Source organism: Accipiter gentilis, chromosome 9, assembly GCF_929443795.1.
Source record: "Accipiter gentilis chromosome 9, bAccGen1.1, whole genome shotgun sequence".
Taxonomy (NCBI): Eukaryota; Metazoa; Chordata; class Aves; order Accipitriformes; family Accipitridae; genus Astur; species Astur gentilis.
In genome coordinates, this window is record NC_064888.1 from 26,781,466 (window position 1) to 26,803,100 (window position 21,635).

The 21,635-nt window shown below is 37.1% G+C and overlaps 1 protein-coding gene across 2 annotated transcripts in view; it reads left to right on the forward strand.

Moving 5' to 3' along the window:
- The window catches only part of DNTT (DNA nucleotidylexotransferase), a 96,045-nt gene that overhangs the window by 63,695 nt on the left and 10,715 nt on the right, over positions 1–21,635 (forward strand). For both annotated transcript variants that reach the window (XM_049810476.1, XM_049810475.1), the window contains 2 exons: positions 5,480–5,743; positions 7,194–7,277. In XM_049810476.1, the coding sequence (XP_049666433.1) occupies positions 5,480–5,743; positions 7,194–7,277 (348 nt within the window). The remainder of the gene's footprint in view (positions 1–5,479; positions 5,744–7,193; positions 7,278–21,635) is intronic.

Below are 21,635 nucleotides of genomic sequence, written 5' to 3' on the forward strand. Positions count from 1 at the left end.
ATATGTCCCTATCTATCTATCAGTTTATCTTGCTTACCACTGCAAGTGCTCATGGCATAGAGAGAGAGAAACATCTTCATTCCTGGACTCTGGTGCTGGTCTGTCCATTGCTGTTAAGACCAGGCTGTTCAGGACATGCCCAGAATTAGACCATTCTGATGTACAGGGAACTTCAAGATGAAAAAGGGGCCAGGGCAGCTGCATGGTTATGCAGCAGCTGCAAAACTTTGTATTGCTAATCAAACCTTTGATGCCATTTGCTAATGATTCCTCATCCTAACAGGTCTGACTGCTCCCAGGCATAAGTTCCTTGAGCTGTTCCACTTTATAGAATTCTATGTGCCTCACCTAGGTATTGTTTTTTCTCAACTAACATACCTAGATCCTATTTTGGATTAGCTATAGGTATTTCACTGAAAAAAATCCAGTTTCACTTTATTAAACCATCTCAGAAGGAAATTAAGAGCAACAACATATATACATTTCAGAAAAACATACTGGTTTACATCTTCAGGTGGTATAAAATGGTCCTACTTAGCTTTAACAGAATTAATCCAGCTACCAACAATTGAATAATGACAGCTTGTAGCATTAAAAATAGGGTAGGATTTCATTTAATTAAAAATGACAAAGAAAGCTAACGACCATATTTGGATTGATTTTTCAGCTGTTGATTTCATATTTTTCTAGAAATTCACACTTTTCCTCAGTTTGATCATGGATTTACTCCAATATCAATGCTATTGATGTGCCAGCACCCAGTCTATTTAAGTAAAAGTGTATAATAGTTCTTAAAAGGGAAAATTGTTCCGGGTATTGACATAACTGCCCTAAAAACATACAATTGGTTTTGATGATGTTGTAAATTTGAGAAATAAAAATGCCCACATTTTAAAACGATTGTGTAAACAAAGTCTACAACATTTTATGGTGTATAGATCAAGCTGAAATTTGCAAAGAACTGCAGATTCCCGGGCACAGAGTAATGAGAAGGCTGCTGTTTTGCACCTAGCAGTAGCCAGAGCTTCACACAATCTTCTAGCTGACTGCCCTTTCAGGCAATACTTTTCCAAAATGTACAGAAGTGCCATTTCAGCTTTATGGGGTGATGGTGATGTCCAGTGCCTAATCAAATTAGGTTAATTGGAAACATTATCCCAATGGATATGACCTAAGCTTTGGCTCCTATTTAAAGGCAATATCCTGACTTTGAATCAGGTTTCAATTGCTTGTTCAACTCGGCACTTGTGTAATTGTTGCCTAATTGCATTTTTTTTTAAAGTTGAAGCAGATATTTACAGTGGTCTACATACTCTCATGCTCCTCCTATTAGCTTTAGAAATTGCCCAGCCAACAAACTATGAAAAAACACTACAGAGTAACCCAGAGAGAGGTAGTCCTAAAACATCTTCCTAGTCACACTTGCTAACCGTGGCCATCTGCAAATACTTAAAATGTATTCAGGTAGAAGACACGGCCTAGTCCGCAGGGGAAAACAGCAGTAGGAAGGCTCCAATACTGATTTGGTGTAACTTCTTCATGATTGCTTGATGTTAAACCTCAGGGACCCCAAGGAGTGTTCCCTTGAAGTTCCTAAGTATGAAAATAGGATGAGGGAAACAAAAAAGAGAAGAGATCCATCTTTAAATGCTGTGGTTTAACAGGCAGAATTTGTACTCTTCAAGCAGCTGAGAGATCTCAAAGGGAGGACCTCTAGTAAGTGTGGTATCCAGGATGACTTTAGGTAAAGAGAATTTCTTCATTTTTAATATGGGCAATGCAGCAAAAACTAACACATTAAATTCACCCTGTTTCATTTACTACTACATATTCCTGTAATGAGTAGCAAGCTGGAAAAAATGACTGAAAACTAAGTAAAGCTGATGCAGAAGAGATCATCTGTAAGGTGATAACACAGCTAAGCATTAGAATAAAAATATTGATGAAGCAGCGATTACAATGTATGACTAAAAGTTAAAAATGAACGTCTTAAAAGGCCTGAGCATTTTATGTCAAGGCCATTTTATCTATTACAGACACACAGGTAATACATAATCATATCTCCTCAAGAGCTTACAGGCTAAAAATCCAAGTATGGGGTACTGGTGGCCATGTGTGACTGTCCCCAGATCTCACTGAGACAAAACAGTCTCTAGGTGCTTGTCTGCTTGCCCCTAGAGAGAGAAACCACTGCAGGCTGTGATATCTTGCTGGATTTCTCAAGTGATCAGAAACAAAACTCCTTCTGAGACTTTGTATCTACAGTAGGAATTCCATTCCTTTTGTAGTCTACCTAAAGATGGGATTTAATTCCTGATTTCTTGCACCAAAACTGAGGAGATTTCAACTTCACTTGAACAAAGAGGACACAAACACTTATATAGACTGTGGCAAATGTGCAAAATTGGTGATCCGAGCACACTGTCTACAAGCACCATACAGGTACTGGAAAAGTAGTTACTTGGAACTGTAAAATAAGACTTTACCAAAACTTAATGTAGTTGGAACTGTAAAATAAGACTTTACCAAAACTTAATCTAGTTAGGATTCTGCCTAGGGACATAAATTATTTAGATTCATTCCGGGATATGCTCTGTAATGCCTCAAATCTCAAAGAGCAAAAAGGAAAATGAAGCAAAAGATGAGAAAGTGCTGATGAAGTAGCTAGAAGATTTTTATAGAGAATGGGAAGAATGTCAGTGCTTAATCAAAGCTTGAAGTCATCAATTAATGGTCAATGATCAATGAGATTAAAAGCTTTTTTTTTAGCATTAAAAGCAACAAAATTAACCTGAAGGCAGGCACAGTTTCATCAAAAAGAGAGAGATAATAAGCAGTTATGTGTTAACATTCAACAGCTGTTTTGACTCTATATTTGGAAATAGCAGGCATCAGTGCCTTGTGACGTTGGGGTAAAATTAAGAAAAAATTACTATCTGTTTTAAAGATAGATGTGAGAGAATACCTGCTAAAATTAAGCATTTTCAAATCAGCAGACTTGGAAACTAGTAATCCAAGAGAAAGAGCTACATAAGGAGTTTTCTCATATTAGTTTATAATAAATCTTCAAAATCAGGAAAAAAATCCAAAGAAGTGAAAGAACGTCAATGCAAGTCAAAGAGTTATCATGAAAAAGGTTGGCCCAGTGATCCATAAACAACCTGTGACTGATTCCCAGTAAAATAATGGGATTGTTAATCTGAAACTATCGTCAACAAAAACCTGGAGGCTGAAAATATAATAATACCTATCAGTGTCTCTTCATGGAAATAATAACTTGTTAAGTGTTTTTGTTATGCTTTTTTTGGCCAGAATTATAGCTCTGAGGAATAAAAGTAATTTATTGTTGTAAAGTATTCTCTAAGGTATTCAACATATTATCATGTAAAGTTACCACACTTGCACTATATAAAAGAAGTAATCAAAACCTGGTGTTTAATATGGAGATATTCTTCCAAAAATCAGTTCATTGTCCCCTGTGTTCATAAGAGATCTGACCTGGAGACCATTGTAGTTAACCATCGACAGCCATCAAATAAAACCACTTCTATACATGCTTAGCTCAGTATTGCAATTTAAAAAAAAAACCAACACAAAACTAATATGATTCTTTACCATATATTAAGGGATGTGTTAACTAAAAGTCAGGAGGCATTCTTGATCATGCTTTTTTTATGGTGAGACTAGTATAAGAATTCCTAGTCCAGAGGAAGGATAATGTGTAAACATTCGAGGCACTTGAAAAGGAGAGACAAAAAATTGATTCAAGGACCTAAAGAAATCCTGATGATGGAAATTTTAAGAAACTGAGTCTATTCATCTCATCAGCGATAAATCTGAGAAGTGGGTTTGATCGATGTGTAGGTTTAAAGAAATGTAAAAGGAGATATGAAAAGACACGTGACAGTTGTAGCCTTGTTGATCTTGAAGATGAAAACTAATGAGCTTATTTAGTCAGAACATGAAGTTAGTAAGTTCAGCTTAGTAGTTTTCCTTCTAGTAATAACAATTAAACACCTGATAAACTATGAAGAAAGTGGTTTATGCACTATTGTTGCTAACCTTTGTAACAAAGTTAAATCTCTTTTGCAAAGGCAATTCTCAGAAGTCTCTACTTTCTGTGAAACCAGGAGCTCAGATGAAGCAGTCACAGTGGTCTTCTCTATTTTATGACTCTATAAAAGCTAAATTAAGGGTGAGCGTACCAGGACTTAGGCACACATCTAAGTGTTTTTGTCATGTGGAACCACTCTCAGAAAGCGGAATCTTTTTGCCAGCTGAGCCCTTCTGCTAGAGATGGCTTCAGTGACACTGAGCCTTGTTGTATTATTATGTATCAAGCTCCATTTCTATTCTGAAGACTCAAGGGTGAGGAAGGAAGCAGTGTGATGGAAAGTATCTGCTTTATTTCTTTGCTATTGTGTACTTGATTGTGTATTCTTTAAAAAGGATGTGCCGGGCAGCAGAGAGAGGGATGCTGCTCCTTGTCTTGTTCCAGGTGCTGTGCTTTGGGTGATGAGAGGTTTTCTGGCTGGTGAGGCGAGATTGCGCTTTACCTGAGGGCGGCTGAACATGCAGAGCTGTAAGAAGCTTTGGGAGTGCAGGGTAAATCTGAGATGTCCAGGAAATCAGTAGCCTTGGAAGCTGCCTAGAAACGCAAAGAACAGGCACAGAGACAGGCCAGAGGAATGAGAGAAAGATGCTTTTCCTAAGGGCCTAGAAGGGATAGTGCAGAGTTCGCTGCAACCCCAGGAGCCATTGAAAGGTTGCTGGCTACAGAGCAAGGCTGGAAGAAAGCACGACCTCTTTCCACCCAACCCTTCCTACTGTGCTGGATTAGAAGGAATTAATTTACAACGCTTCATTACTTCAATTTTTCTTACCCTGAATGTTCTTTATTATAAAAAGAAAATCTTGTTTTTATTTTAATAAAACCTGGTTCTTGAGGATCTACGTTTTTTTGGTGCACTCCCTTCAAACAGAAGGCATGGGCAGGGTCTTTCCATCTCTCTGGAGACTCCAGACCTTGTCACAAGGAAATCTCACACAACAGACAGAGTCCAAATGCTCTGTTTGGCATCTGTCAGCAAGACTGTGCTTCGGACTAATCTGTTTTTCTAGATGTCTGCCATGTGGGAAAGCATCAATCCCTAAACAGAAGTTTCTGTTGACATAACTATAAAAGGCTTAGGAGGAAAGGATGGAGGGGAAGAATTGCAAATATTGTCTCCCTAGTACAGGGCGGGACATAGCCACTATCAGATGACTACCACTGCACATTTCCCTCAAAGGGTCTGCTAATATTTTTCAAAAAAGCCACAGCTGTTTCATGTCTCTGCTTAGCCCAGATTTGGCCGGGCACAGTTCTGTGTTTGCTGAAACTGCATTTTCCATGAATTTTTAAGACAACTGCCTAGAAACTCTGGAATTACAGTAAAACCAGTCCAGCAATTCAATGTGAGCAATGTCTTCTCTTTAGGGCTTACTTCTATATTGTGATATCATTGAATCAACATTTGTAAAGGAACAGCTACCAAGCAGAAAAGTTGATGCCATGGATCATTTTCAGAAGTGTTTTGCAATTTTAAAATTATATCAGCCAAGAGTAGACAACAGCAGTTACAACATGTCAAAAAAATTTGATGTGGCAGAAGTCAAAGACTGGAAGGCAATCCGTGTGGATCTGGTCATAACCCCCTTTGAGCAATATGCATATGCTCTTTTAGGCTGGACAGGCTCCAGGGTAAGTAACCACAACAGTCTGTGTTTTCTCAGCATTTCTAACCTATTTTTGCTGTTGCAGGACCATTCAGAGTTCATGGATACTTAAAAAATGTTCCTTCTCTCCACATGTCACATTTCATGCTGTCATCAACCTGTGATCATAGGTTGGAGCTGATGAACTCATCACTGACATTTATGGATATCTCTCTAGAGGAGTTAACATCCATTTTCCTTGAAGCTTATTATTTAGGTTCATGGACTGAAGAGCTAGATTTTCAGTCAGTTGTGTTGTCTTTTTACATCATGCTAGTGTTAACAAGAAATTTAAATGGTTACTGAGTAGAGGGATGATTTGGAAAGTGTCACAGATTTTACAGGAAATTAAACATTTGAAGAAGAGATGTTCTGAATTGGAACTTAATTTGTTTTGTAGGAAATTGAAAACAATTTTACATGTTTCTTTTTGGATTAGATAAAATGTTTTGTTTCAGTTGTATTTTGAGTGTTTTAAATTGTAAAATATTGGAAAATTTTAGAATTTACACATTAGTTTTGAACTAGAATAAAATATGTTTTGTTTGATATTTTACTAATTGAAGAAAACTTGAAATGATAGCTACTTTCACAATAGACACTGTAGTCAGTAGGTATAATATAAAATAGTACAGTATTTTCAAAATAAAAAATTCTATCTAAATGCAAACTCAAAACTCAAATGCTTAGTCTCTCTCCAAACAGAATTATTTTTTAATCTGTTCTACATGCTTGCTTTCTGATGTTCATTTTCTTAGGAAGTGATTACATGGTATAATGGAGAGCTGCTGAGCCTGCTCTGAACACTCTTTTTGATGTGCTAGAAGCAGTACAGGTGCTTTGCCACTCTGTTCTACTCAGGTTAATTGGAAGCAGGATGTTATAGACTAGGCAAAATGTTGCAATTGATGTGTTCTCTTGCTGAGCTGATGAGTTACTTCAGTCACTTTTCTTTTTTGAGATAATAAAATCTATTTATTTGGGCCCTGGATAAGTTCTGCAGACTTTGGGGTCCTTCTTATCCTGGAAGTGTTTGGCTACTTAAAAGCCCTTCTCTCAACTCCGTAGGTAGGTGTCTACACTAAAAATGCACTTTGTGAGGCCCTTTGGTTGAGTAGGCAATGACTTCATCTTTCTCTGCCTCACTCAGCTCCTACTCCCTGTTGAGATAATTCACCTACAGACTGTGGGAGGCCATCATAGGCTTACTTTGTTGTACAGTGCCCAACTATTCTTGGACTAACCAACAGAAATGATGGACCAGTGCCTATCAAAATATTGTCCTTTCAGATGATCAATTTTTTTCAGGCTGTAGTCTTTTAATAGAGGTAATTTTTACATGTTAGTTTATTATTTGGTTTGGCGTTGGGACTCTTATACAAAGGATAACAATTTTGGTTTGTCAGAATTGCTGGTATTTGCTATATCTTTTACAGCAATTTGGACGTGATTTGCGGAGGTATGCTACTCACGAAAGGAAGATGATATTGGATAACCATTCCTTATATGACAGGAGAAAGGTACTGTTTATTCTCAGAAATAAAGCTATTGTGTTTTTATTTCTGAGTCTACATTTTCAGTTTATTTTTGATATTCAAGTGTATAGAATATTTTTGCTTGATTCTCTGTCTATTGTGTGGTAAAACAGTCCCACCTTTGCAAGATTTAGTTTCACTGACAGAGCCTGATTAAATCTGAACAAGTAAGTCCAGAAATCTTTTTTGGCATTGCTGAGGTAATTTCGAAATTTAACAAGAAACATACATTAGACAATGGTCTTTGGAAGGAACTGTGCAACCTTCACAAAACTGAGAACACCTCATCTGCAAGTATTTGAAAAAAGTCTTTTATTGTCCTGTTTCAGAATGAAAGGTCATTTCTGTGTCCCAGGCACAATTTCAACAGGGATTGTGCTGACATTTTGAAGGAAGAAGGGATATTGAGTGGTATAGGCTCAGCTAGAAGCAATGAGGAAGTTTTTGTAGGGTATGATACTAAGTGGAGATCAGGGATCATCCTGCTTTTAAAGCCCTGCATTCAGAAGTCTATGTGGAGTTCTGTTTAGTCAGGCTTGCCAGTCTTGGTAGTAATTGGTAGTATTTCTGGTCTAAATGCTCTTGGCTGCAGTTATACTGATCTCTGCATTTATCTGGCTTAATGTCTGTATTTGTATTAGGCCATTTTAATAATAAGCAAAAATCGATATTGAAGATGTTTATTGATGTCATTATAGGGGAAGGCAAAAGTACCATGTCAAGATTTTACATTAATATTTCCTATATATTTGTTATAGAACGGAGACTGCTTTTAGCATCTCTACTTACATGCAGCATTGTCTCATTGTTTGTTTGTGAGATGCAGCAGTGAACTAAGCCCTCACTCCATTTCAGCTGTCTCCATATGTGCTTGTCAGGCTTAGATGCTATAGCATCCTCAGTTCACATAGAAACCTGGGGAAATGATCAGACTAATGATCCATTTAGTCAAATATCCTGTCTCCAACAATTGTCAATACTAGATGCTTCAAAAGAAAATATAAAATCGCATAATAGATAAATATGCTATCAGACGTCTAAGGGGGGAAGTTTCTTCATTAACTCAGGGATGATGTCAGTGTCTTTCTGCCTGTTTTTTATATTTTGAAAGCATTCAAAACATAAACTCTTTGCCTCAACATAATATAGCAAATGTTATTATCTGCAAGTCAATATGTGCTCTGTTAAATAGCTTTTTGGGTGTAACAGATAACTGCACTAGGGAAATACAAAGAAATTAAGAAATGCCAGTGTTATTTTTTGTGTGTAGCAAAATTTTCCTGCCTGGTGTACAAGGATCTATCACTATATCTGCTGCTTTTATGTGGAACACTGAGGTGTTCAGTGATGCAAAATGGACACTGTTCATTCACAAACAGCATCAATCAGTATCATTTTTTCTTTATTGTGTTTAGGCTTTACGTACTATACAAAACCTTCTGGGAAAGAAAATGTGAGTTTCCATGTGTATTTCACTGGACTAGCCAGGATGTTTCACAGATAAATGATGAGTTTATCTTCACAATACCCTCTGGGAAGAAAGGTGCTTTTGTCTTCGCAAATTTTCAAGTAAAGAACTGAGGCAGAGAAAGATTTAAGGCCCTAAAAATCCATTGATTTGAAGGGCCCCCTGTTTGCAGTGTCTGGTCTGAATTTTCTCTTGTTAAATATCTGCCTCAGGACTTTGAAAAATACGTAGAAATGAGTATATCCGTGACATGTTTCCCAAAGCCATCAGCTGTAGCTGTAACTGAATCTCCAGACATTCTACAAGGCTGAGTGTCAACTTACATTTCCCCACTGCACTGCCCCAAACTGAAGAAACAGCATTAGTGAGAGGACTGAGAAGCAAGACTTACAAAATTTTCCTTATTACTTATTATAATGCAGGAATTCTATAACAAGGGCAAGGAAAAAAAATACCGAAACAAACCTTCAGGGCAGATTTCAACTGTCTTGACCATGAAGTCTAGGGCTTCCATATATCAAATGAAGGAAATGAATGGATCAATTGTCCCTTTTTTTTTGTGGGGGCACTCCGCTTTTGAGTCTGTCCATCATTGTCCACAATAATATCTAAGTCTCCCTTTTCTCATTTAATCCCAGACACAGTCAGTTTACTTCCAAATTTTATTTTCTGCTGCAAAACACAGATGTACTACAGATTTCAAAATAAGAATTCATGTTAATCTGTTGACACGGCAGAATACTGTTCTTGTCTCTGCTGCATTCTCAGAAATAGCCAAATTACATCAGCTGAAATTTTTCATAAAAAAGAAAATTCTAAGGCAGATATGCAACATGAAAAATTTTAGATCAGGCAGCACTGAAGTTATAATCTACTTAAAACAGGGTCTTTTATCAAGTAGTGTCATTCTAACAAGAAGCAGGGAGACACCCCTTGCACTTCTAAGTATTCTACTATTTATAATCTAATGTGTTAAATTAAAATAATTTCTTTTCTTATTTTTAACTTTGCAATTTTTTATTAAGTTATTCCCATAAAGGGCGTTTTGAACAAAAAGCCTTCCACACTGCCACCCAGTGTGTAATAAAGTCACGAATGTGCATAATACAGCAATGGTGTCTATAACTGTGAAACTTGAGATGATGACCTGTAGTGGAAGAGGACAAATTTGCAGTAAGTTGTGTGGCTGCCAAGGTTGATTAATTTTTAGAGACATCAGGTTAGTAAGCTTAAAATCAGTGATTACAATAATTAGTAACTTTAGTGCTGTTTCAGGGAACATATACCAAAATCGTGAAATGTTTAGGGTTTTTTTTTTTTCTTAATTTAATTATGAAGACTAGAGAATCTTTACTGTAATTCTAGTGCTTTTATTTAAAAAACATTTGACTCAGGGGGGGAATACTAAAAACATGGATGTTTTATCTGTACCATCTCTTAAATTTAGATTGGAACATGAGCGTATGTATTTAATAAGGACATTTTTCTTTGTGGTAGGAAATCTTCCTTTCTCAAAGGAGAGCTTTCTCAAAGCTAAAAACAATCAGGAAGCAGATATCCCTTGTGCAAGCTGATCAAGATCCCTCAATACAACCTTAATTAAGGTTAATTAGGCACCATAGGTAAAAACGGAATCATCTTTTCCATATTTCTCTCCTCGTTTGCTGAAGAGAGGTTACCTGATATCACTGGCTCTGTCTAGGCAGACAAGCTTTCATGCACAACTCTGGAACAGTCACTGGGGTATAATTCAGGAGCTGGGCCAAATCCGTTCTGCTTTGTTCTTCTTTATTACTTTGTGTGCGTGTACAGCAAAAGGGATAGCAAGGTCAGGGAGAGTCAAACTAATTCTCGATCCTGATGAAGATCAAATCCTTTCTTTAAAAACACTTGCCTGTTGTCATTTAAAATTTTGCAAGCTGGTATAAGTTAATAAGCCATGCTATGGCAGATATACTTTATTTTTTTTTTTTTATGGAAGGTGACAGTGCCTCTAAGAGATTGTATTTCATTACAAAAGACAACAGTTTCCTGGTCTACTCTGTGTTCCAATATATAATTTGGTATACTTTATTCTTCTATATTAATATTTATCAGCCCTTTGGCACTGAAGCTTCCTCTGTGGCCCACTGTCTGAAATGTGATGCATGTCAGAGAAACCCAGATTCCCACATTCGAGGGGTTGTATCAGGAGAGAGTCCTGGTTACTTTAGTGTATTTCCAAAGGGATTCTGACAGGAATAGGGAGCATTAACACAGCAGTTAGGAATCAATTACATAGCTTTGCAGAGGGGAACAAAAGGAACAGATATTTCCTCCAGGGACTCGTTACAAAGTTACACTGTGAAATTATTCCTCAGCCTTGATTTTTTTTTTTTCCTAGTGTGAATCTTTTTTACATATTTGTGGAGTTTAGAAGACAGCGTGCAACTATCAAACTAATTGTTTTTTTCAGTTCTGTAATAAAAAGGTCATTTTGTAGACCTTCCTTTGGTAGGAAAATTGTGACAACAAAAATTGCAAATTTACTACCAATTATCTGTCAGCCTCTTTTTCATAAAAAGATGAGTGGATGTCCAAATCTGTGCCTCTTTAGAACTGTGTCCTAAAGCTATGGAAATCAGCACTTGTATATACCAACTTGAAGTCTGAAGTTTCTGTGATTTACATCAGCTGGAGATCAAACCTTACAATGATTCCCACAGTTATCGAATGAAGAAGTTCGTGGATCAGCCATCAGGAAGAAAAAGAAATTTTATATTCCCTGTGTCTTATTGCTGTTGCCCTGGTTACAAATGGCCTGACACATTTATGAACCGGGCCAATAACATTCTCACTGTAAAACTTTCCCGATTCATGAATGAACAATATGCTCTCTAAGTAAAGCAGAAGTGCTTTTGCAAAGAAGAATTTAATTTTTCTGTGTGAACCATAAGTCAGGTGACCTGAAGAATAGGCTCTTCCATAGAAAAAATAAGGCCTTTAAGTTGGAAACCATGGCATCACTGGTTGTTTTTACACCCCTCTGCATTGGATTGCAGGTCATTTATCGCTTAATCCACTATAAAGAACTTCTGGTTACAACATGCGTTGTGTCTAGACTTAATCATGTAGACATTCGTCTGATCACCCCGTGGGACTCGGCACAGGGTCCACCATACCCTGGGCCACAGAGCACTGACACCAATATGAGGATGCTGCAAATGGCGTTTATTCAACTGCGTCACGCCCTTACATACTGTCTGTCGGTCATCCCGCCTCCTTTAACCCTTCTCTTTCCGTACATCGCGAGATCTTCCGAGCGCCAATCCCTACAAATCAGGAGCTAACAGAAGTGTAAGCACTGACCTTTGTTAGGTATTTATGTAATGCAGTCATCAGTTCTCTGTCTGAACTGCAGTTTTTAGTGTGTGTGTATATATGCAATTTGCTACATACAGAGATTTGAAGGGCACTTTCTTTGCAATGATTAAAAGTTTGTGATGTACTAGGGCAGTCGCTAGCAAGTTTTAACAACATCCTGACAGCTTTTTAACTGGGTGAAATGGAGAGAGATCTAGTGGATCTAACTAAAGAAGATACAGCTCTAAACCCTGTTTTAGTTTTAAACAACTGTCTTTAAGCTGAATAACTATCATCTGCTTGAATGAGAATGCAATAAAAGTGTGAATTATTTTCACTTTAATGTTTTATTATTTTTAAAGTGATTTTTAAAGTGGCTGGCAAACCACAGGGTTTCTATTCTTAAAGGAGTAGCTGTCCTTGAAGTATGAGTGCTTCTCCCCTTTTACAGTGTCAGCAACCTGGAATAAGATTCAGGAACCGCAAAGGTTGTTGGCTGCTTCTTTACCAAACTCTGGTGCTATTAGCTAGAGTAGAGTATTCTTGTCATGCAGAAGGGCACTGCAGAGTGTCTGAAGCTGGACTCTATGATACTGGATTTTTGCACTCTTCACCAAGAGGGTCGGTAAGACTTAATGTGGAATTACTGTTCTCCCATGAAATGGCTCTCGGACTCAAGTGTGTGCTTTTCTTCAGTAAGACTGTTACTTAAGGAAAAACTTCCTTGTTCTCCAGAATATGAAATGCTATGGTCCAGTCGGCTTATAAACTTAGCATCATCTTTAACTTTGAAGTTTGCTCCACCATAAATATAATGTCTTATTACCTGTCCGTACTCTCCGTGCCTTTACTTTGTCTCTATGATTAAGCTCATCCAAGTCTCCATTTCTTCTTAATCTGACATCGTTTCGTTCACTTTTGTAGACTCCAATAGTTTTGTAGACTCCACTGTTGCTGTCTACTTTCTTCTGGGTACTATTATTAGAACTTCAAAATCCAGGGAATGACTGTAAAAAGGGTGGCTACAACTTAGTGGTGTAAAATGTCAGTTTGAGAAGTTACTTTCCTTACCCCAGTATTGAAAGGATCCAAGAGGCTCTTGTGAGTTACCTAGAAAGCTACCATAGCTCTGGAAGACATAAGTTGTCTTTCTGCTGAAATGAAAATTAACCAATTTTAAATATAGCTTAGATTCCACACTGTAAGCACTAAAATGAAATTCAAGTTCCAAAAACTTTATCACCAGGAAAAGCTGCCATTGTAATTTAAGCTAATTTTGTTCTACCTTCTGTTATTCTGACATTTGCTCTTAGCTGCTTTTTGGCATTGCTGCAAAACCTTTTTGTCGCTTGATACTCTTAAACTCTCCTGTTCTTACAGGAACATAAATATGTTGGATTCCCCCCACCCCACCCCGGCCCTTACTCTGTGTCCCTGGATGTTATCTGAGGTTGCAGCTTGCAGTTCATAAATACCAGACTGTTGCGATCCTGTTCTTTCTCATGGCTCATTCATTTGAAGATCCAATTCAGATATGCAGCTATAGATTTGCTGCAGTCTGGCTTGTTGAAGGTCTCTCTGCTCCCTCTTGTTGTCTATGTGTAGTCACTGGATATAAAAGGTCCTTCTTCAGCTTCCAGAAACCCTGACATATGTGATTGTTAAGACATTATGCCTGTCACTGGTATCTGAATTGTTTACACTGATGATTGTGAAGACAGTTGTCCTGCAAACTTCCATTCCCATTGAAGAAACACAGCCTAGATAACTGTTAGTATTTAAAGGAAAGGTTGAATGAGCAGGCTGAAAATAATGTGATATTTTACCAGTTAGAATCTTCAGGGTTGTGCAGTGTCCAAGCTCTGAACTTGGAAATGTCTTACGTGCACAGCCTAATCACTCTGAAATTTATGTGTAAAATTTTGCACACACTGCTGGTGTTTTGGCTCGACAGAGGAAACAATCAAGAATAGCTATTAACATGTGTGGAAGGCATTCGTATGCAGACTGGGAGTAACGTCTTGAAGATGACCTACTCTATTTGTGCCCTTTCTTACTCTGCAGTAGGTCCGCTCTTGCCTAGTAAATATGTCTTTTCTTGTATCACTTTGTAACAGGGTGTTGTGTCAGGCTGGTAGACTGATGTGATTACAGTCAGCCAAAAGATCATGTACTGGTTCAGACATGTGACATCAGAGGGCATATTCAAACAAATTTCAGGTTTTCCTGTTCTCTCATCCCTCTTTTAATGCTGATTTGGCTTGTGAAAAGGCAACTTTTGAGAAGGAATTTTGACATTTAGCATGAAGTGACAATTGTGTGAGCTGAAGAGAGCATACATATTGTGATGTGGCCTGAGGAAGGAGGGTGGTGCAGAGGTTTGGCTAATAGCTTGCAACTCGGGTCACACTGTAGCCAAATTTTCTCTGTAGTTTTAAGCAGGTCATTTAACCTTCCTTGATCTTGCTTCCCAACAGTAAAACCTAATTCCCACAATGCAAAGGTACAGTAAGGATAAGTATTTAACCACCGTGGCAAAAACTAGGTTTAATGAAGAATTTTGATCACTCAGCATTTTGCCTTTCCCTATAACTAGGAGAAAGAATAAATGCTTAATGAAGACTTTTGATCATTCAAAATTTGCTTGTTCTTTTAATCAGAGGGAAATTCAAAATATTGACACTTTCTGCAAAGGTAAATGTTTTGGAATCTCAACTTTGGAAACAATCCATAGACCAGACTGTTCCAACCCTCCAAAGCTCAGACAGCTCTTGGGGCTCCAAGCTCTGAGGCACTCAGCTTGGCTGGCTGCTTCAGGCTCATGGAGGATAAGCTCTGGGGATCCTGGCTCTGATGGAATTACAATGACTTATTTGAACTCCCACTAAAGTGTCGAGCAAGTTGTTGAGAAGATGGGCAAGCTGGCAGGAGCTTAAATGGCTTAGATTTTTAAAAATGTCTGGTAAACTAGGTTCCATTGGATTTTTATTTTTTTTTCAGGGCAATATCTTGATAGTTATATCATTTTTATGTAACACCCAGGTTTAGGTGAGTAGGAAAATTACAACAAAACTAAATTCATTAGTGTTTTGCTGAACAGATCTGTTCACAAGGCAACGGGATATTATGTTTGTGGGGCTATACATGTGTTAAGTAGAAATATTGTTCCCTAGAACTGTCTTTTTTCTGGGAATACTGGGAGGTTGCACTCCAGTGATTCTCAGCCAGCAGTATCCATATATCGTGTTTCTCTGTAGAGCTTGGTGTGAGGATGCCCCAAACTTAAGTACAAAAGATGCTTCTGAAAGATTTACTGTGCTATGCAAAGCCCAGCCCTACCACTTATGCCATGGATAAATCTGGGGTTTTAAAATGCAGGATTTACCAACCTTTTTTACTGTTACTTCCTAACTAAACTCTCTTATCTGGATTAATTTAAAACTAGTACCATTACCGAATACTTTGGAACCCATATTGTCAGAAAATAAGCTTCTTTTTGGTTGCTTTTATATTTTGGTAACTATTTGAAAACTCTTCCTTGTAGCCACAGTAAAGAAAGATGTTTAAAACTTCCTCACCGTACTTCACACAGTTTCAGCTGTAGTGGGATTCTCTATTGCTCTCGCCTTTCATTCAAGGTGTATTCACTATTCTTGATGCCATTTGCTCTTCAGCAGTTACTCAGAACTGAAAAGCCCGGCAGAAGTCTGCTGTATTCAGTGTCTGATCTGTGAGCACTTCCCATTTTGTGGGAGAAGACTCTGCATAAAACAGGAACTAGTTTCAACTGCTCCATGCCCGAAGTTCTGAATGATATGTTTCCTCAGATTGTTATCTTTTGAGCACATGTGCGAGCATGTGGGAGATAGGCTGAATGAGAGGTGGAATGAGCTGGATGCATTAAGCTGCTGCAGGTACTTTTCTCTATTTCTGTTTTGTGGCGGGAGATTTCTAGGGATGGCATATGGAACAGCTTCACGGCTGCATCGTGGCCATGTAGAAAGTGTCTCTTTTTGCACCATTATCACACCGCTACCCAGCAGAAATCCTCAAGCTGGTTGTGGGATCTGAGGGCTGGATTTGTCTTGCAGATTTAGCTTTTTATCTTATATAACCCCGTATGTTTTCACAATAATATTCCAGAAAGTCACTTTTAAGTCCAGTTATTACTTTATGCAGTTCAAGGCAGCAAAATTAAATGATGTAAATAATTAGCATTGCTTTTTTGTAAAAGAGTAGCTGGGATTCCTAGGGTATAATAGATTGATTAAATTATTAGCATATGAATGTTCTTGCACTAACATTGTAGGTTGTTGAGTTTTTGTAAGAGGAGGCGCACAAGCTCAGTCTTATTTTGAAGAATCATTGGAGCAGAAAGCAGTTATTAGTTTTATGTCCTATGAAAATTTAAGATGGGAAATAGCTGCCTTAACGTTTTCTATTGTTAAAGAAATATTGGAAAAATATGACACTCTACGCAGAAGACTGTATGTGACTGATGACAATTTTGCATTTAAAAACTATTGTGTGAATTTGAATGGCAGTAAATGATATTTAGTTGTTGAATAGCGAGAGAGGCGGTTTATATAACTGCTCTGAATAGTAAATTCACAAGATGCTCTGAAAACTTCATAACGGGACCCAGCTTTGCAAAACATTAAGTGCTGTACAGTTACAATGAAAATAGCAAAACCCTGTGCTCCTAACTGGTTTTTTTTAAGAGAAGTTTTCCTTGGGAAACCTGTATACGCATGAAAGGGGAAATTTATCCTGGGATTTCTTCCACACTCTGAAGATCACTGTTGCACAGACTTTAATTACTTGCCTGCAGAAAGCATTTCTATTTAGGAAAATCCTTAACTGACTCTTCAGGCGGGGCTTGCCTTGTCTGTCTCTGCATATATGAAGCCAAATGAAGGTGTGATGACAGCCCAGGTAAATGATTATTATGTGACTGTAATGCTTTGATGAGCTGGCTCAAGGGTGTATGTAACTTTGCTGAGTTCTGCTACTACCCATCTTTTGCCCAAGTAGTTGCTTCACAGACAAACACGGTGTTTGCAGCAGCAGCCCGTTCAGTCATGCCTGGCAACATACTTGAACTTCTAGCCTCCCCTGCGATGTTCAAATTTTTCTCTGGCTGAGTCTAAGTCCCTGTTGCTGGCATGCCACTTAGCCAGTAACTTTTATTTTGAAAAACGTCTTACCTGACATTGACCACATTGGTCGGAAAAGTTATGTTCATGTGGTAGCTTGGCTTAGAGGATGGAAAGAGCTCTGACGAAGCCAGACTGATTGCAGATGGCTGGCCTGTTACTGAACTTTCCAGAACTTTATAAACAGGTCTCCTAATAAAAAGCCACCTTTGTTTTCCAAGCATTGATTCTTTTCTGTCACTACCCAATACGTCATTTCTCAAAAACATGTATCACTGGGAAGAAGAGCTGGCTGTGATTCTATGGCCTCATTTTATTATGTAAAGATGTGTAATATTCACACATTTTGACTGTGTATTCAATAATTATAGTCTCAAAATTAGTTTTCTTGTGTCATCTGAGAACATTTACTCCACACTACCTTTCACTGAGAAAAGATGCCTGCAGAAGTTTACTTGCACAGTTAAAGAGACTTTTTTTACGATTCTTTAAAAACTGCATGTTATAGTCTTATTTTGGCAGATGCTGCTCTAAAACTATGAAGTTATAACAGTGAGATAGTCAGCCTTGAGAACATCTTGATGAATTAAACATACTGCAGCTGCAGAGTTTGCTTTAGATGTCTGCAGTAATGACTGGATTAAAGCTAAAGTAAACATAAAGATCCAAAGTTTGTAATATTGATTTCCAATGTGATCAGTTGTTCATACAATCATTACTACAATTAAACACTGAGTCATTGTAAACAGATGCACGTACTTCAAATTACATTCCAATTCTTCTCTCTCTGTCTCTCAGGAAAGTGGAAATTGCATATGTGATTTAAGGGATTTGTTCTTTTAGCACCTGGTCTATTTTTAAAAGTTAGGAATTAAAATAATATACTTTTCTTACCTCTTGGTAAATTAAAAAATGATTATGTATTTTCTTCCAAAGTGTGCTTCTCCCCAGTGTTCTCTTAGCAGTTTAAATGTTTCACATATACCATATGATTGTTCATTTTTTCAAAGTCTGCGTGTAATTCATGTATATATTTAGCTAATTTAATGCCTTTGTAATAGCAAGCTGTACATCTAACACAAAGATAAATGTACCTAATTGTTGTTTCCTTTGCTTGATGTGTTTTCTGAACAGTTCAGTGAAACCTGTATTGCTAATGAAAAGAGAGAGCTCTCAAAATGCATAAGTAGGTGCAGATCCAGAATATTTTGACTATATTTTTATTCATTTTAATGTCTAGGGCAGTACAAAGCCAACCATTTTCAAGTGTTTTAATTCAATTATTCAATCAGTATGCTTGGGTAAGTTATTGAATGTGAAGCAGGTAACATAGTCTCAGATTTTCTGTTAAAATAAAAAAGAAATCAGTTGGGAAGAAGCTAGGTAAAGAGGAAGCTGGAAAAGGAAAGAGCCAAGGGCCAGAAAGGAAAATGGACTACAGAGTGGGAGTGAGAATGGGAAGTCTGTGGTGGATGTACAGATTTGATAAGGAAGCGCAGAGCGACTGGACAAAGCGATGGGGAAAGGAAAGGGTATATTTGATTAGCAGCTGCACTGTGGAAAAGAATATGGGTTGGTTGAAGAGGCTAAGCTGAAAAGGGGCACGAAAAAAGAATGACAGGAGAGATATGAGTGGAAGTTTATGGACTAAAAAATAAATTACATTCATCAGGCTAATGCTCTAAGCTGGCAACAAGAAATGGGTAAACTTTCAATTGCCCCAAGTAACTGACTAAACCATGCTTATCTCACTTTACTCTGGATATGGCATGAGTGGAGCCTGAAGTTACATTCAAAATCTGAGGGGAGAGATGAAGGCTACAATTTAGTATAGGGAAGTAGGGAAGAGAGGGAGCTAGAACAGATACAGATTGTAAAAACTCAACTTGCTAAGACTGATTGATCCCACATTGGCCTGCAACCCAAGATTGTTGCCAGGGCTGTCAGCAAATATTTGTTAGCCCTGTGGCACAGTATATTTCCTGCGTAGTGAAAGAAGCCTAAGTACTTCAGAGGAATTGAAGGAAGCAGTATTTCTTTGAAGAAAAAGAAGTCTTTATGCATATACATAGGAAAACAGAATTAAGGTTAAAATATAATCAACCACATTCTGGGATTTCTTAAATTGCAGGTCGTTGATTTTGCAATCTCATTAAAGTTATTTTGAAGTGGTTTGTTTATAATAATCCCATATGAATTACACTCAACTGTGTTTCATAAAATTGAGGATTCTGCATTTTTCTTGTTTCATTCATTCATATGAAGCTTTATAAAGACAAATACAATAAGTCAACTTGAGAGTATTTGACAAGCTCAAGCTGCTGTAAATAACATAGACTTAAAGCAAAGCGGAAGTACAGATAAAGTGGAAAAGTAATCCCTGTTAATATTTTTAAGGACTTTGTGATAGGGCACAGATTGTCAGAGAACTACAGGGGACAATAAGGTTTTTTTCTGGTTTTGTTTACAACAACGTGCTATTCCTTCAGATAGGAAGTTCCAAGTTTTTCTTCACTTTGTGTACCCAAAACTGAAAACATTCTTATCGTCTGGATGGTAGTGTATTATACTCTTTATTTCTTGTGGAAAGTTTTTAATTATTAAAATTGTAGTGGGAGAGTGGATGCATAACTATGTACTGTTTTGCAACAAAGTAACCACACATCTGTAATTTTAAACAGAGAAGAGTTCTATTTTATGCATAGCATGGTCTTGTTTACAAACTATATTTTAGCAAATAAAAAAATGCTTGTTCAGCTAAGTCAACAGATAATATTAATGTTTTTTAATATTTTATTTTTCAAAGTGTCAGCTCATCAGCACTGGGCTTTTTCTTTCTCCTTCATCAAAGCTACTTGTAGTAATTAGATTGCATGTAGAAGGCCTGAAGGTATTTTGTTACTCCATGTTATGAAATAGTTAATAGGATAACTGCCTAGAATATCCTAATATTAGCCTGATTATTCTATTTTTCTCAGTGAATATAGTTCTTATTGTTCAGAAATTTAATATGACTAAACCTATAGCTAGATTTAGAGAGTAGTTGTAAGAGAAACATTCGAGTATGGTACTTCTGATTAAAAGCAAAGGACATGTCCAGTGGTAAAATGAAATGAGAATTTATGAGTCTGGGTTCTATTACCTTCAAAAATTATTCATGCCCAGAATTATTAGAATAAATTCCACCGCACTATTTTGCATCAATACCATTACACATGATTTTGCCTGAGGGTATTGAGTCAATGGGTAATGCTTGTAATACTGCTTTTTCAATCATGGTTTGTTGTAATGTCATTTCAAAGAGTCATTTTTTTCTCTCTGATTTATTTATCATCTTATTTGTAGCTGGATTAGGAACAGATTAGTTTTTATTTTAAAGTAGGCATGGTGATGTGAATATTACTACAGAAAATACCAGTTAAACATGAAAATTACATTTGGAGATAATATAATGTCAGAGGCACTTCAGGTTATTTGCTACTGAAAACCGTTATGATACCATCAAAAGGAAAATGCATAGTGTCTACACAGTGCTGTGGAATATTATTATTGAACTTGATGAAATACTTCACATTTCTAGCACAATTAGTACTTCAGCATTTATGTTCTATAATTATCATGAAATTGTTTGTACTGTTGATAGTCTCATTCATAAACATAGCATAAATATTTAGCAAAATGTCTAATTACAACCAAAGCAAAAATCACCAACACCCAGTCTTAAAACAAAACCTCTCTCTCAAAAAACCCCCAACCAAACAAGAAAAGATTGGGAAAAACAAGGAAGAAAAAAACACCTAAAAGCTGTTAGTCCTATTGTTTAGGAAAGTACTAGAAGATAGATGCTTAGATATTATAGCATATATATGTGTGTTGACCATAGTGAAGATAAATACTACTCAGAGTAAAGTATACTAATGGGTAGTTACTACACAGTTCCTTAGGGCTTGATTCTCTTGTGTTTTTTCATCAAGCACTGTCTTATTCTGAGAATGCTGTCTGACTGACTAGTGATGGAATAAGATGCTGTCCCTCTCAGGCTGGCTAGCAGTATGAATATCAGGACCATGGAGAAGTTTCATTTTTCCATGTTACATTCCGACAGTGTTCATACTACACAAGATAACCATTGAATACAATTATTTGAAACATCTTATATAATGACAGGATTGTATGCATTTTTATCTGGAAATTGCTTTAGTTGGACTTTTTTTTTCCATTCCTCTATTCCCTCCCCTCTCTCTCCATAAAACCATTTAGCTCGCTGTGAAAGTTACTGATTACAATGATTCTTGTTAGCACTTTGTCTACCCTAATGAGTCAGCTAATGATTTCAGAGAAGTAGCCACCATTTTATGGATTGATGTTACATTGTAT